This window comes from Sorghum bicolor, chromosome 3 (assembly GCF_000003195.3).
Source record: "Sorghum bicolor cultivar BTx623 chromosome 3, Sorghum_bicolor_NCBIv3, whole genome shotgun sequence".
Taxonomy (NCBI): Eukaryota; Viridiplantae; Streptophyta; class Magnoliopsida; order Poales; family Poaceae; genus Sorghum; species Sorghum bicolor.
In genome coordinates this window covers 5,072,843-5,085,226 of record NC_012872.2, presented here as the reverse complement: position 1 = coordinate 5,085,226, position 12,384 = coordinate 5,072,843, and the positions used below count along the sequence as shown (strand labels likewise).

Here is a 12,384-nt window from a genome sequence, read left to right as displayed (position 1 = left end):
ATGTCGGAAGGATGTCGGAAAGATTTTTAGTCTGGAAATTACATAGCTCGTCTGGAAACTGCAAGACAAATCTATTAAGCATAATTAATCTGTCATTAGCATATCTGGGTTATTATAGCACTTAAGGCTAATCATAGACTAACTAGGCTTAAAAGATTTGTCTCGTGATTTTTCAACCAAACTATGTAATTAGTTTATTTTTTTATCTACATTTAATGTTCCGTGCATGTGTCCGAATATTTAATGGGATGGATGAAAAATTTTTGCGTAGGAAACTAAACAGGGCCTAAGCAAAAGGAAATGCACAAGTATTTTGGCATGCATTAGGCTGTCTCCAATAGGACATGCATTTCGGAACCTAAACCCAAAATGGGTTTCCAACACAATACCTATAGCCTCCAACAGAGTACCTATACAGAAAACCCATTTTGGATATCAGGAGAGGCATAACCCAAATTTGGGTATCCTCTCTCCTCGAGACCCATTTGCAGAGAGTGTTGTCTTTTAGGTCTTGTTGTTAGAGAAGAGTAAAAATAGGTATGGAACCTTTTACCTGTAGCGCTACCCAAAAGACAAATGGGTCTTGTATTTTGAGTGACGATTGTTGGAGATAGTCTTACTACCTTACACCAACAAGAATTTCGTTCCTCTCCTAGTTTTGAAGTTAACAAAATACTCTCAAATCTGGTAGTAGTTAGTAGTTACATAAAGCACCATTATACTCTGAAACCACCCCATCTAGGCATAATCGGCTGACATGGTGGGTTCTTTTCAAGCCAAGCCTAGTTCAGTCTTAGTGTCTGATAACCTGAGGACTGACAGCATCTAAGTTCAAAACTTGCAGTCATGCACCAATCATAACTATCTAGGACAAGTTAACATCCATATATCCACGGCAACATATATCAGCAACTGAATGTGAATTTACTCCGCATTGACTTTTACAGAACAAACCAAACCCTGTCAAGATCCTTATTGAAACAACTCATCACAATCAAATGCAGAGGTGGTCGTCTTTACAGTATGCTCTAATTAAACCTGACGTACAGAGATGCAATCTATCATTGAAAATAGAGGGTTTTGAAGTCAAAACTGAAACGGTTCGCACTTGCACAAACGAAAGCAGTAACACACGCAGCCATGAGAGTTAATGTGTGAACAAAGGGAGCATGCTTAAATCTTGAGCAAGTCATCGTTGCCATATTTCTTCAGAATAACACTCAATCAGAAACAGACAACATATGCAACATACTTGCCACAGTAAAGCGTTTTTCCCACAGCCAAACACAACTAACGAATTGCAGCAACACTACAACCACAGCGACGGCGACACAGGCTGACAGGCAGTGCGAGGAGAGGGGCGAGGCGCGGCCAGCCTAGCCGCCGAAGCCGTAGAGGGTGCGGCCCTGGCGCTTGAGCGCGTAGACGACGTCCATGGCGGTGACGGTCTTGCGGCGCGCGTGCTCGGTGTAGGTGACGGCGTCGCGGATGACGTTCTCCAGGAAGATCTTGAGCACGCCGCGGGTCTCCTCGTAGATGAGCCCCGAGATGCGCTTCACGCCGCCCCTCCGCGCCAGCCTCCGGATCGCCGGCTTCGTGATGCCCTGGATGTTGTCGCGGAGCACCTTCCGGTGCCGCTTCGCGCCACCCTTGCCCAGGCCCTTGCCGCCCTTGCCGCGCCCCGACATCTTCGCCGCGGAGATAGGATTGGGGATTTTTCGATCGGTTTGCTGTTGGCGCGGGTGAGCTTGCGAATTGGAGCTGGAGATGGGGGATGGGGATAAATATAGAGGCGGGAGAGGAGCTGGGAGGCGTCGGATCGGGGCGCGATCCGCGTGAGGGGTGGCGCCAGCCGTTGGATGCGGATGGCTCGGCTCCTATTGGCCGAGGAGCGGGAGGGCGGATCGAGCAGCGCGTGGCGGGCGGCGCGCGTGGGGAACTGGAGCATGGGACGTGGTGAGCGCGCGTCGCAAGTTTGGTTTTGGATTTCTGGTGGGAAACGGGAAATTTTGGGGTTCGGGTTTTGGGGCGTTTACATGTTGATTGATGGGCCGTAGGTTGGACTTCGACGGAAGCTGGTTGCGCTTTGCAAGCTACTAACACTCAACAAACGGGCCACAATCTTTCTAGGCCTTAGGCCGTGTTTACTTTCTAAAGAAAAAAAAAATCGTGACACTGTACTATTGTCTAACCATAGAATAACTAGACTCCAAAGAGTCTCGTAAATTCTAACCAAACTGTGCAACTAGTTTTTATTTTTGTTTATATTTAATACTCCATATATACATCTAAAGATTCGATGTGACGTAAAATCTTAAAAAAATTTAGGTTTTGGGATGGAAGTAAAGAAGACCTTAAAACAATTGTGAAGTCATAAACACACATGCATCGTTGAAATCCCTCTTTAGATGACCACTAAGACACAATTTTGAGAGTGAGGATGGGCATAGCATATCCTCACAAATGTGGGAACTGGACATGCACTTCTCGCTTTTTTTTAATCCCTTTCAGTTGTGAAAAGGCAATTAGAGAGTGCAATTTCCCCTAAAAAAATAGAGTGTGCAATTCCGAGCCACACAAACTCTATACTTTATCAGGGTAGATGCAATCCTGATGTCGTGGTTTTTGTTTTTGTTTTTTTTTTGAATTTGGTAGTGTACCAGTGCGTTGCTACGGGATAAAAATATTTTATACTAAAACATATGAATCGTATGATAAGATAATAATATTATAAAAATTAAATACCAACATTAACATCACATTTAATCAAAAATAAAATTTATGAAATTAACGTAATCACGGAGAGCGCGGCGTTGTAGGCTCACAAACTCTATTTTATATAAATGTGTTACATGGCATTTTTCTTCAAATGTAAATCTAAGATGTACGGATGATTTTTTTAGTTGACACGTAGTGTGTATACAGAAACAACAAATGCATAGTGAAATAATATTTGTACAATATAAATTGAATGGAAAAATACATTATATGCATTAGTGTCTTACGTAGACTGATATGAATTAGTTCGGCATTCAAGTTCTAGGATATTGAACAAATGCATTTTTGAGATATTATTTGGCTACATAGAAAATCGAGATACCAGTGCCGCATTACTCATTCTATCTTGATGGCATGAATGTTTGTTTTCGGATGTTCAATCCCAACTCTAGCTTCAGAGAGTGCTTGACTCAAACCTCAAGGATTTGAAGATTAATTAAAAGAAACACACAAAGAATTAATTCTAGAAATTATCTCACCTATGAATATGGAGATGCAAGACTGATATGGTGTAAGGCATGGTAGGATGTAGTCATATGAGCAGGTTCCAATAGCACCTCGTTTCGCAAAGGAACATAATTAAACAAAATTTGCATAATCTTTTTTTGATGCAACAATCATCTTATAGTAGTGTTTTTCATGCTTATCCAATTAAAATAAAATCATTCACTGAGTAAAGAAATTGAAGAAAAAAATCTATCATCAAGAATAGGATGAAATCGTAAACCACGCCTTATAGTCACCTTGACTATTAGCGCAGTATTGTTAAAGGCTTCTTCGCACTCGTCTGTCCTCTAGTGTCTGGCGGTCGACGGCATGGCTGTTGGACGAGGAGGGGGTGTTACGGCATTGTTAGCGGGTCAGGGTGGCATCGGGCTTTGTCGACGAGGGCCTGGCGTGGGGTGGTGGCGGCTCCTGTGAGCGTGAGAGCGCACCACGCGAAGGACGGGAGGGGTGTGTCAATGTTGGCCTGGTATCGATCCGGAATCAAGTTTACGTGGAGATGAAATATATTTGTATCTGGGTAGCAATGATATTTTCCCTTTTCAGCAGCCACTGAGCGAGCGAGAGGGGGCACCACATGATTGTTTTCTTCAATGTATGGTTTGATTATTGTTTCCTTCCTTGCATGCACATTTTTTCCGTTCATTCCGTGGTGGTCAGGAATCACGGGGAACAGACATGATTATTGTTTCCTTTATTACTTGCATGACGTCTTTTTTCTTCCTTCCCTGCGATCAAGAATTTAACGTTTATTTCCCTTCCTTCTGTGCGGTCAAGAATTTTGTCCCAAGGGAAGGGTGTAGGAGGAAAGGGGTGTGGGAACACAGCTGGCAGGACTATGGTCCAACTTAAAAATATTCATTAAGATTTTTTTTTTGAAAAGTTTCCTTAATTATCAGCAGCAGTTTCTCTTTGGTGTAGCTTTCAAATATTTCTATCTGAGGAGCATGTTTGATATATTTGTCTTAATTAACCTCGCAGAATGATAATGGTGGATTTGCATCATTTGAACTCACAAGGTCATATGCATGGTTGGAGGTCAGATAATTAATTTCTTTCTAGAACATCCTTGTTTGTTTATCATGTGCCAACACTGCATAGCCTAGCGGTAAGCACCTTAATTGAGTGAGACGCTGGTCAAGCTTCAAATCCTGATGGCACAAAAAAAAAAAGATCCCCTCGCTAGCAATCTGAAAAATAGTGATAGGTATTAGACTATAGTGTTTGTTGTTGGTTAAATAGTGATAGGTATTAGACTATAGTGTTTGTTGTTGGTTTTGGGCCTTTTGCAAGGCGTAACTATAGTGGCTGCAAGCCATGGAGATCATGATCGGCCCCAGTGCAGCCCTATATGGTGAAGCCTAGGTTTATGGTTTTCTTGGCCCATATGGTTAATGCTTCTTCTTAACTATAATTATAATGTCTCTGGGAGGCTGTTTCTAAGCTTGACACAGTACCACAGGTCAACTTTTTTCTGTGCTTTCTCATGTGCTCAATTGAAAGAGAGAGGTGCACAGTTGTAGTACATCACAACCATCAATGCGTGTAGACACTAGACGGGAAAAAACAGCATTGGTGCAGTATCACGTGAAATATCGGGACAAGCCAAGTTATTAGATATACAACAACCATAACACATTTTTGACCTATCCTAATGTAGAAACACATGAGGGCAGTTAATCATGAACCAAACAAAAATAATCACCTACATTTCCACAATTTATTGGACTCGCCGTGGGCTCATCCATAATATAAACAAGACATATATGTCCAGCCAAACTTATCTATCTCAACAAATTCTATGCATACATTATTGTCTCTTATGATTGATATCGGCGGTTCCAACAGTAACTTTTTCTTCCATTCTTTAGTATACCAGCAAGTCGATAAATTTTTTTTGAATATTTTTACAATGGTTGAAGAGGCGATGAGAAGCGAGGTGATAGGAGGTGATAGGTGTGTCTATGGCCGGTGGGCCATAAACGTCACATCGCCTCACATCGCCTCTGAAATTATGGGGATTGGGACCCTAAATAGAGGAGTGTCAATTCCTTTTTTTCTATTTCTTTTTTAGTGAAGGCTAAAAGGGTAAATTCATAATTTTAAAAAATAATATTTTGAGTAGCATAGTTAGGGCGTATGATTCAAGTACTATAGTTAGTTAGATAAAAATCTTCTTCTTAAGTTTTTTTTAAAATCTTCTTAGGGTTCCACCCGCCGACGTCCACCGGGAGCCGATGCTGCCGATGATAGGGGTTGAGGTTTGAGAGAACTTTTTACAATGACGTTATTACCCTTCCACGAATTAAATCAAGAAAAAAAGTTTTTTAGCGGAGGCAATGGGAGTCGATTGGAAACGATTCCAACCATTGTAAAAGGTCTCATTGTTTTTTAATAAATACTCAGGGTATTGCAACAACTAAATTAAAATTGAGATAAATAAACTAGCACATATCTGAAAAGCAACAACATTTATCAATGTGGATTGTTAATTAAATTTTATCTATACTAACAGATTTTATCTCAAAATGCAGCGATTTAATCCTTCCGAGACCTTTGGGGGCATAATGATTGATTACCCGTAAGCTTAAATAGCCCTTGGTTTTCTTATACTGCTTTGTAATAAATGATGAAAATAAGCAAAAGAAAATGCACAACTAAATTGACAGGTATGTTGAATGCACATCAGCATCAATTCAATGTCTAGCTTTATTCAAGGAACTCTACCCAGGGCACCGCAAGAAAGAGGTGTACAACTGTATCAGGAAGGGCGCAAATTTCATTGAGAGTATGCAAAGAAACGATGGTTCATGGTCAGTACTTAATTTGAACACCTTGAGATTATACTACTTCCTCGGGATAGTTATGACTTAGGTGTATTATTCACAATCTGTATTTCCAACAGGTACGGATCTTGGGGCATTTGTTTCACCCACGCCACATGGTTTGCAGTGAGGGGGTTAGTTTGTGCTGGCCGGACGTTCAAGAATAATCCTGCAATAAAAAAGGCATGTGAGTTTCTATTGTCAAAAGAGCTTCCTTCTGGTGGTTGGGGAGAAAGCTATTTGTCATGTGAGAACAAGGTAACTTGGCTTCAATCAACCTGTTTGTTCATTTTTAAATAACTCAGATTTTCTCACTAGATGTACCGTTGATATACATTGTATTTCTGTTTGCTATAATGCATTTATCACTTGTAACTGCCCTCATTATCAAATGTTCCAACCTGAGCATCTGGCTACCTTATATATTTAAAGAGTCATGGTACTGAAGATTATTTGAGAGTACAACAGTGCTACAACTGCTATATCTACCAGAGCATCTTTGACTTGGATTGAAACAGGTTTACACACATCTTGAAGGCATGCGACCTCATGCAGTCAACACAGCTTGGGCCATGCTGGCCCTAATTGGTGCTGGACAGGTCTACCTTTTCGTTTTACGATGTGGCTAATGGAATTTATTGATACAGTGTACACATTTCTAAAGGATATACTTTGCCTCATTGTTACAGGCTGAAAGAGATCCAACACCACTGCATCGGGCAGCTAAGGTCTTGATCAACTTACAGTCAGTGGACGGAGAATTTCCACAGCAAGTAATAAAACTCCTAAGTCCTAGCTGATGCAAGAGAGACATCCATTTATATTTGTGCTTTCTTCCATCTCACACATTCTTGATTTAAAGCCTTGTCTTAAAAACTAAAGGAGAAAATGAAATTTTGATTCTGCCCTGGCCTTATGATTAAAGGATCACGTAGACTAAACAGTAATATAAAAGCTCCAGCATTAAGAGAAGGTTATATATAGGTAGAACAACACATTTGCTCAATAGACACCTTATTGTTCTTTTGGATATCTTCCCAATGCTGGACTCAAATTGAAGAACTCTATATCGTTTTAATCAGGGTTGAGTGCACCTCAATTTTCATGAGTTTAGCCAATCTTGTATATTGTAGTTTGGAAATCACATATAAAACAAACTAGGATAAAGAATAGATATTTTGGTGCAATCTAATGATTTTCTTTCTTACTTTCTTTGTTTCATGATTGTACCTGATGGCTTTTGTCTTTTTAATAAAATTCTAGTAGGGGCCTAACCCCTCCTATTCCATAAAAAAACAATGTTGAGTCTCGTAAATGATCTTTGTCAATTTATAGATATATATGTAGGACTCTCTTTTCATCCCTTCCAGTTAATTTCAAATATAGTCAATTTACCAAAATGATCATTTTTCATTAGTAAAATTTTACTATGTTCTTATTTGTTAATAAACTTGAACGGTGTGCAACAGGAGATTATTGGAGTCTTCAGCCAAAATTGCATGATCAGTTACTCCCAGTATAGGAACATCTTCCCTATATGGGCTCTAGGAGAGTATCGCACTAAGGTCCATGTTGCAGGGAAGAAATAGCTGATATGATTCTGATTCAATATGGTATTGTGGTGGCAAAAATGCCATTTACTACACAGAGCTTCTACACTCTACATTTACATGATCCATCCTTTTGCGTTTTGCTACAATAAACTCCACATATATAGTCAATAATAGCAGTGTTGTGTACTCTTGATCCAACATATATACTTTGTAATTCCTCGGGTGTGGTGATTTAGATTTACACGACATGCCCGCACAAGCAAGACGTTCGAGGTCAAATCAACTGATTGGTCTCATATCTCCTTTATCTTTTATTCGAGTTTCAATGGCGCTATGTCCTCTTTGAACTTGCGTGTGGATGCGGGGTTTTTGATTTATGCAACCTGCTCACACGAGCAAGATGTTCGAGGTTGGATCGCCAACTCCTTGTAGTACATGAAGGGAGCGAGGAGAGAAAATGATCGGTCCAATATCTCCTTTTCTTTTTATTTGAGTTTCGATGGCGTTCCATCCTCTTCAAACTTGCACGCAGATGTACGATTTTAGATTTACGCGACCCGCCCGCGCGAGCAAGATGTTCGAGGTCAGATCATCGGCTCCTTGCAGGATATGAAAGGAGCAAGAAGAGAGACTGATTGGTCGCATATCTCCATTTCCTTTTATTCGAGTTTTAGTGGTGTTACATCCTCTTCGAACTTGTGTGCGGATTGCGAGGTTTTAGATTTACACGACCTGCCCACGTGAGTAAGATGTTCGAGGTCAGATCGCCAACTCCTTGTGGTATATGAAGGGAGCGAGGAGAGAAATTGATCAGCCGCATATCTCGCTTTCCTTTTATTTGAGTTTTGGTGACGTTCCGCTTCTTCGAACTTGCACGCAGATGTGGGGTTTTAGATTTACGAGACCCGCCTACACGAGCAGGATGTTCGATGTCAGATCACCGGCTCCTTGCAGGATATGAAGGAGGGAGGAGAGATATTGATCAGTCTCATATATCCTTTTCCTTTTATTCGAGTTTTGATGGTGTTCTGTCCTCTCAAACTTGCACGCGGATATGGGGTTTTAGATTTATGCGACCTGCCCACACAAGCGAGATGTTCGAGGTCAGATCGTTGGCTCCTTGCATTATATGAAGGGAGCAAGTGGAAGACACCGCCACGTTTACTTGTCTCCAATAAAGTGATGATCGCTCTATGTGCGATCCAAAGTATTACCACCTGCTTAGGTAGTATAACATCAGAGAGAGAACTTATTTTCATAAATATAAACAGTAGGTAAAACACTCATACTTTCCAACCTGACATACTCCCTCTGTCCCAGAAAAATTGACGTTCTAGCATTTGGAGAGAGTACCAAGGAAAGAGGAGAATGACCTCTGCACCCCTACTCACTTGCATTAATTGTTGTACAGACAAAAACACTTGCCTTTGGTGATAGTGTGGCAGGGAGACAGGCTATGGGGATAGACCTGGCACCGAAAAAACATGCTATGGGGATAGATCTGGCACCCACGAAGGCAGTACGGGATGTCATTCTTTTTGGGACACATTTTGAAGGCTAAAACGACCTTCATTTTGGGACTGAGGGAGTACAAACAAAACAGCAAATAAAGCGCCAAGTCAAATGCAGCAGTGCTGCTTCACCTTTTTATATCTTTAAATACATAAAGGATATGATGAAAACCAAATATGTTTTCAGAATCTACGTACAAGACAAAGACCTACAATTTTGTTAGAGGATGTGTTGAAAATTAGAATATGAAACTTTCTATTGAGACTGGCCTTAGCATTGCCATACCCATTACTTCTTGGTCATTAATAATTCATTGAAAAGCCCTTGAGCCAGATGTATTGGACTTTTGATAAAACTCTTGGACGAAATTGGGCTAGAAGGAGTATTTAGCCATAGTGGTGAGACGATGTGTCTCTTGGTGCCAGCATATATGATGGTTGTATTTTCAGAAATCTTGTGATAGTACCAGATGACATCAAGGCTTGCAGGTGCTCTAACACGTTCATACGTGGGATGCTCCCTAGAAACACATCACAGATCTAGTAGACGTCAGGATATTGGTTGAGGCCTTGAGGGTCGTTGACCAGAGTGAGAGAGCCGGTGGGGCTCTTGTCCACACGCAGTCGAAACCAGTTTCATGAACTTGACAAAAATACCGGCTGCACTAGTCCATATACATATGGAGCAGGAAGTTCTGCACCGAGTAAAGGTCATTTCCACAAGTTATTTAAAACCATTCCTACAATTCGTTTTTTAGGCAGCTGCGACGCAGGCAGCCATCAATGAGGCTATACATCTCCCATTTCCCCAAGAAAAAAGGCAACTTTGGCTCTTGTGGGTGGATGAAAATTTTTTGGATACTATATTTTTGAACGCAATGGCAGGAGCTCTGCCTTTCAATTAAGAGAGGAAAAAAGAGTTTATGTACACAAAGGTCTTGGAGGGTAAAAAGAAACAGTTACAGATTTTGCTTATATACTACCCCCTCCAATTTAGTGCTCTCTTTCTTTGCTCGATATCCTCTTTGGTCCTTGTAGCCACTTGCATTGCCGATTCATGGACGTTGTTGAAAATTCTTCTGTTCCTCTCCTTCCAGATATTCCAGAAAGTGAAGATCACCATACCGTTGAAACGATTTCTTTCCCCCTTAGTTATCTTGGTTTCGGCCTCTTCCCACCATGAGCTTAAAAGGGTTGGATCCTGAGATGGTAGGATCAATTGGGCATCGAAGTGCTCCCATTGTAGAATAAGGCTCCATACTGCTTTGGCGAATGGGCAGAGTAGTGCCATGTGCAGCCCTGTCTCAAGTGGGCCACCGCACAAAGCGCAGTGGTCTTGGTGTGGCCATCCTCTCTTTCGCAGGTTATCCGCCGTGAGGATTTTTCCTCTCACCAGAATCCAAACGAACACTTTACACTTGTTTTCTGCATGAGCCTTCCAGATGAGGTTGCTCCGGAAGCCCCCATAGGAACCTTTGAACTGTATCCTGTAAGCTGATCTGGTGGAGTAAGTGACGTCAGCTGTCCATCTCCAAATAATGGAGTCCCGAACGCCCGGTGTGAGGTGGATGTTTTGGATTCTGACCCACAGGGAGACAAATTCTTCAACTTGGACAACGGTGGTGATTCGGCCGCTTAGAGATCGAAGCCAGTTATTGTTTTGAAGTTCAAGCTTGACCGACCTGTTTTTCCTTTTGACTAGCTCGAACAAGTGGGGCGCTAGATGCCTTGGGGCCTCGCCGTCCAACCAACTGTTGTGCCAGAAGCGGGCCTTTTCACCGTCACCAATTGTGATTTTTGTTGATGCATTGAAGAGCAGCCGATCAAGGTCGTTGCAAGGTAATTCCGCACCCGTCCAAGGTTTGGACTCTTCCACCCAATCTTGCCATAGCCAGCGTAGACGGAGAGCTCTTCCAAACCTCTCTAAGTCTAGTATCCCTAGCCCGCCCAGGTCTTTGGGCCTTGATACTGTCGGCCAATTGACCAAACAATGTCCTCCATTTGTGTTTTCTTCTCCTTTCCAAAGAAAAGATCTCCTTATTTTATCTATTTTTTTCCTTGCCCAAGCCGCGAGCGGGAACACCGTGAGGTGGTAAGTGGGCATGGATGAGAGGACTGACGAGACTAAGGTGAGGCGGCCAGCTTTGTTGAGCCATCTTCCTTTCCATCTAGGAAGTCTTTGACCGATGCGTTCGATTAGGGGCTGTACATGGACCTTCCGAAGCGCACGCGTGTGGAGCAGCAAACCCAGACAACGGCAAGGGAAGGTGCCTCTGATCCCTTCAAAGGAGGAGAGCACGTGATCCAGGTCGACCTCCTCGCATCTAATTGGGTGGATGGAGCTTTTTTCAAGATTTACGTGGAGGCCTGAGAAATTTCCAAAAGCGTGGAGGATCGCCTTGACTATCTCTAGATCACTTTTGTTTATATTTAATAATTATTATCTAACTATGGACTAACTAGATTTCTGCAAACTAATACAGATCGGACACCTGCAGCACCAACATGTAGCGTTGGGGAAGGCATAGGAGAGACATGCAAAACCAGTTTCGCTTTCTTGCTGCCAAGCTTTCCATGCTTGCTAAAACGATGGTGACACTCATTCATTCATTCCTTCATTTATATTCGTGCATGTGCCCTTTCCTAATTGCTTAGAGCAAGTATTATAGTAGGCTGTAAGCCAGCTAAATGCTGAGGTGGAGGAGAGAGAAGAGAAGAGACTCAGACACAAAAACCAAAAAAATCTTGTGAGACAGAGTGGGCTGTAAGAAGGCTGTAAAGAAATCTTACAGCCTGGCTGTATTATAATATTTGCTCTTAGCCACTTGTCTCTCCTTTTTTTTTTGTGTGTTTTTTCTTCCTCGCATGTGTCTTCTGCCGCCCGCCGATACCTGCCCTCCTCCCAACCGCCCATGGCCAGCAATACGGTGCCCGGACAATGAAGAAACTAGGAGAAATGGGATGATATGGCACCAGTTTCATTTTCTTAGAACAAAATATTGAAAACTATTGGAGGAAAAAGAAAGCACAAAAATGGCTTCAAAATCATTTTGCCGCGTTGCTAAACTCATGGATTTGGCAACTCTTTATTTGAACAGCTCTTTATTTTACAAGGTCCCTAGAAAATGGGCAATGAAACAGACACCTGATTCAAGAAATTCATCGCCGGCTAGCTCTGAACCAGATACGATTCAGTATAGAATATTCATATGG

The 12,384-nt window shown here is 41.9% G+C and overlaps 2 protein-coding genes across 2 annotated transcripts; one reads left to right on the top strand and one right to left on the bottom strand.

Moving 5' to 3' along the window:
• On the bottom strand, positions 1,154-1,752 carry LOC8056569 (histone H4). The gene has a single exon (XM_002455086.2). It carries the CDS (start codon positions 1,686-1,688, stop codon positions 1,377-1,379), a length of 312 nt encoding a protein of 103 aa, XP_002455131.1. The 5' UTR covers positions 1,689-1,752; the 3' UTR covers positions 1,154-1,376.
• Positions 1,866-7,696, top strand: LOC110433596 (cycloartenol synthase-like). The gene is made up of 7 exons (XM_021456065.1): positions 1,866-1,973; positions 5,817-5,863; positions 5,952-6,095; positions 6,188-6,365; positions 6,626-6,706; positions 6,797-6,880; positions 7,577-7,696. Exons 1-7 carry the CDS (start codon positions 1,866-1,868, stop codon positions 7,694-7,696), a joined length of 762 nt encoding a protein of 253 aa, XP_021311740.1.

What these genes read in the sequence shown, in the direction of transcription:
- LOC8056569 (XM_002455086.2), bottom strand. Translation starts at nt 1,688, where the DNA reads ATGTCGGGGCGCGGCAAGGGCGGCAAGGGCCTGGGCAAGGGTGGCGCG.
- LOC110433596 (XM_021456065.1), top strand. Translation starts at nt 1,866, where the DNA reads ATGGCTCGGCTCCTATTGGCCGAGGAGCGGGAGGGCGGATCGAGCAGC. An exon ending in GGCATAATGATTGATTACCC is followed by an intron (nt 5,864 to 5,951) that starts GTAAGCTTAAAT and finishes CTAAATTGACAG; the next exon opens with GTATGTTGAATGCACATCAG. An exon ending in ATTTGTCATGTGAGAACAAG is followed by an intron (nt 6,366 to 6,625) that starts GTAACTTGGCTT and finishes GGATTGAAACAG; the next exon opens with GTTTACACACATCTTGAAGG.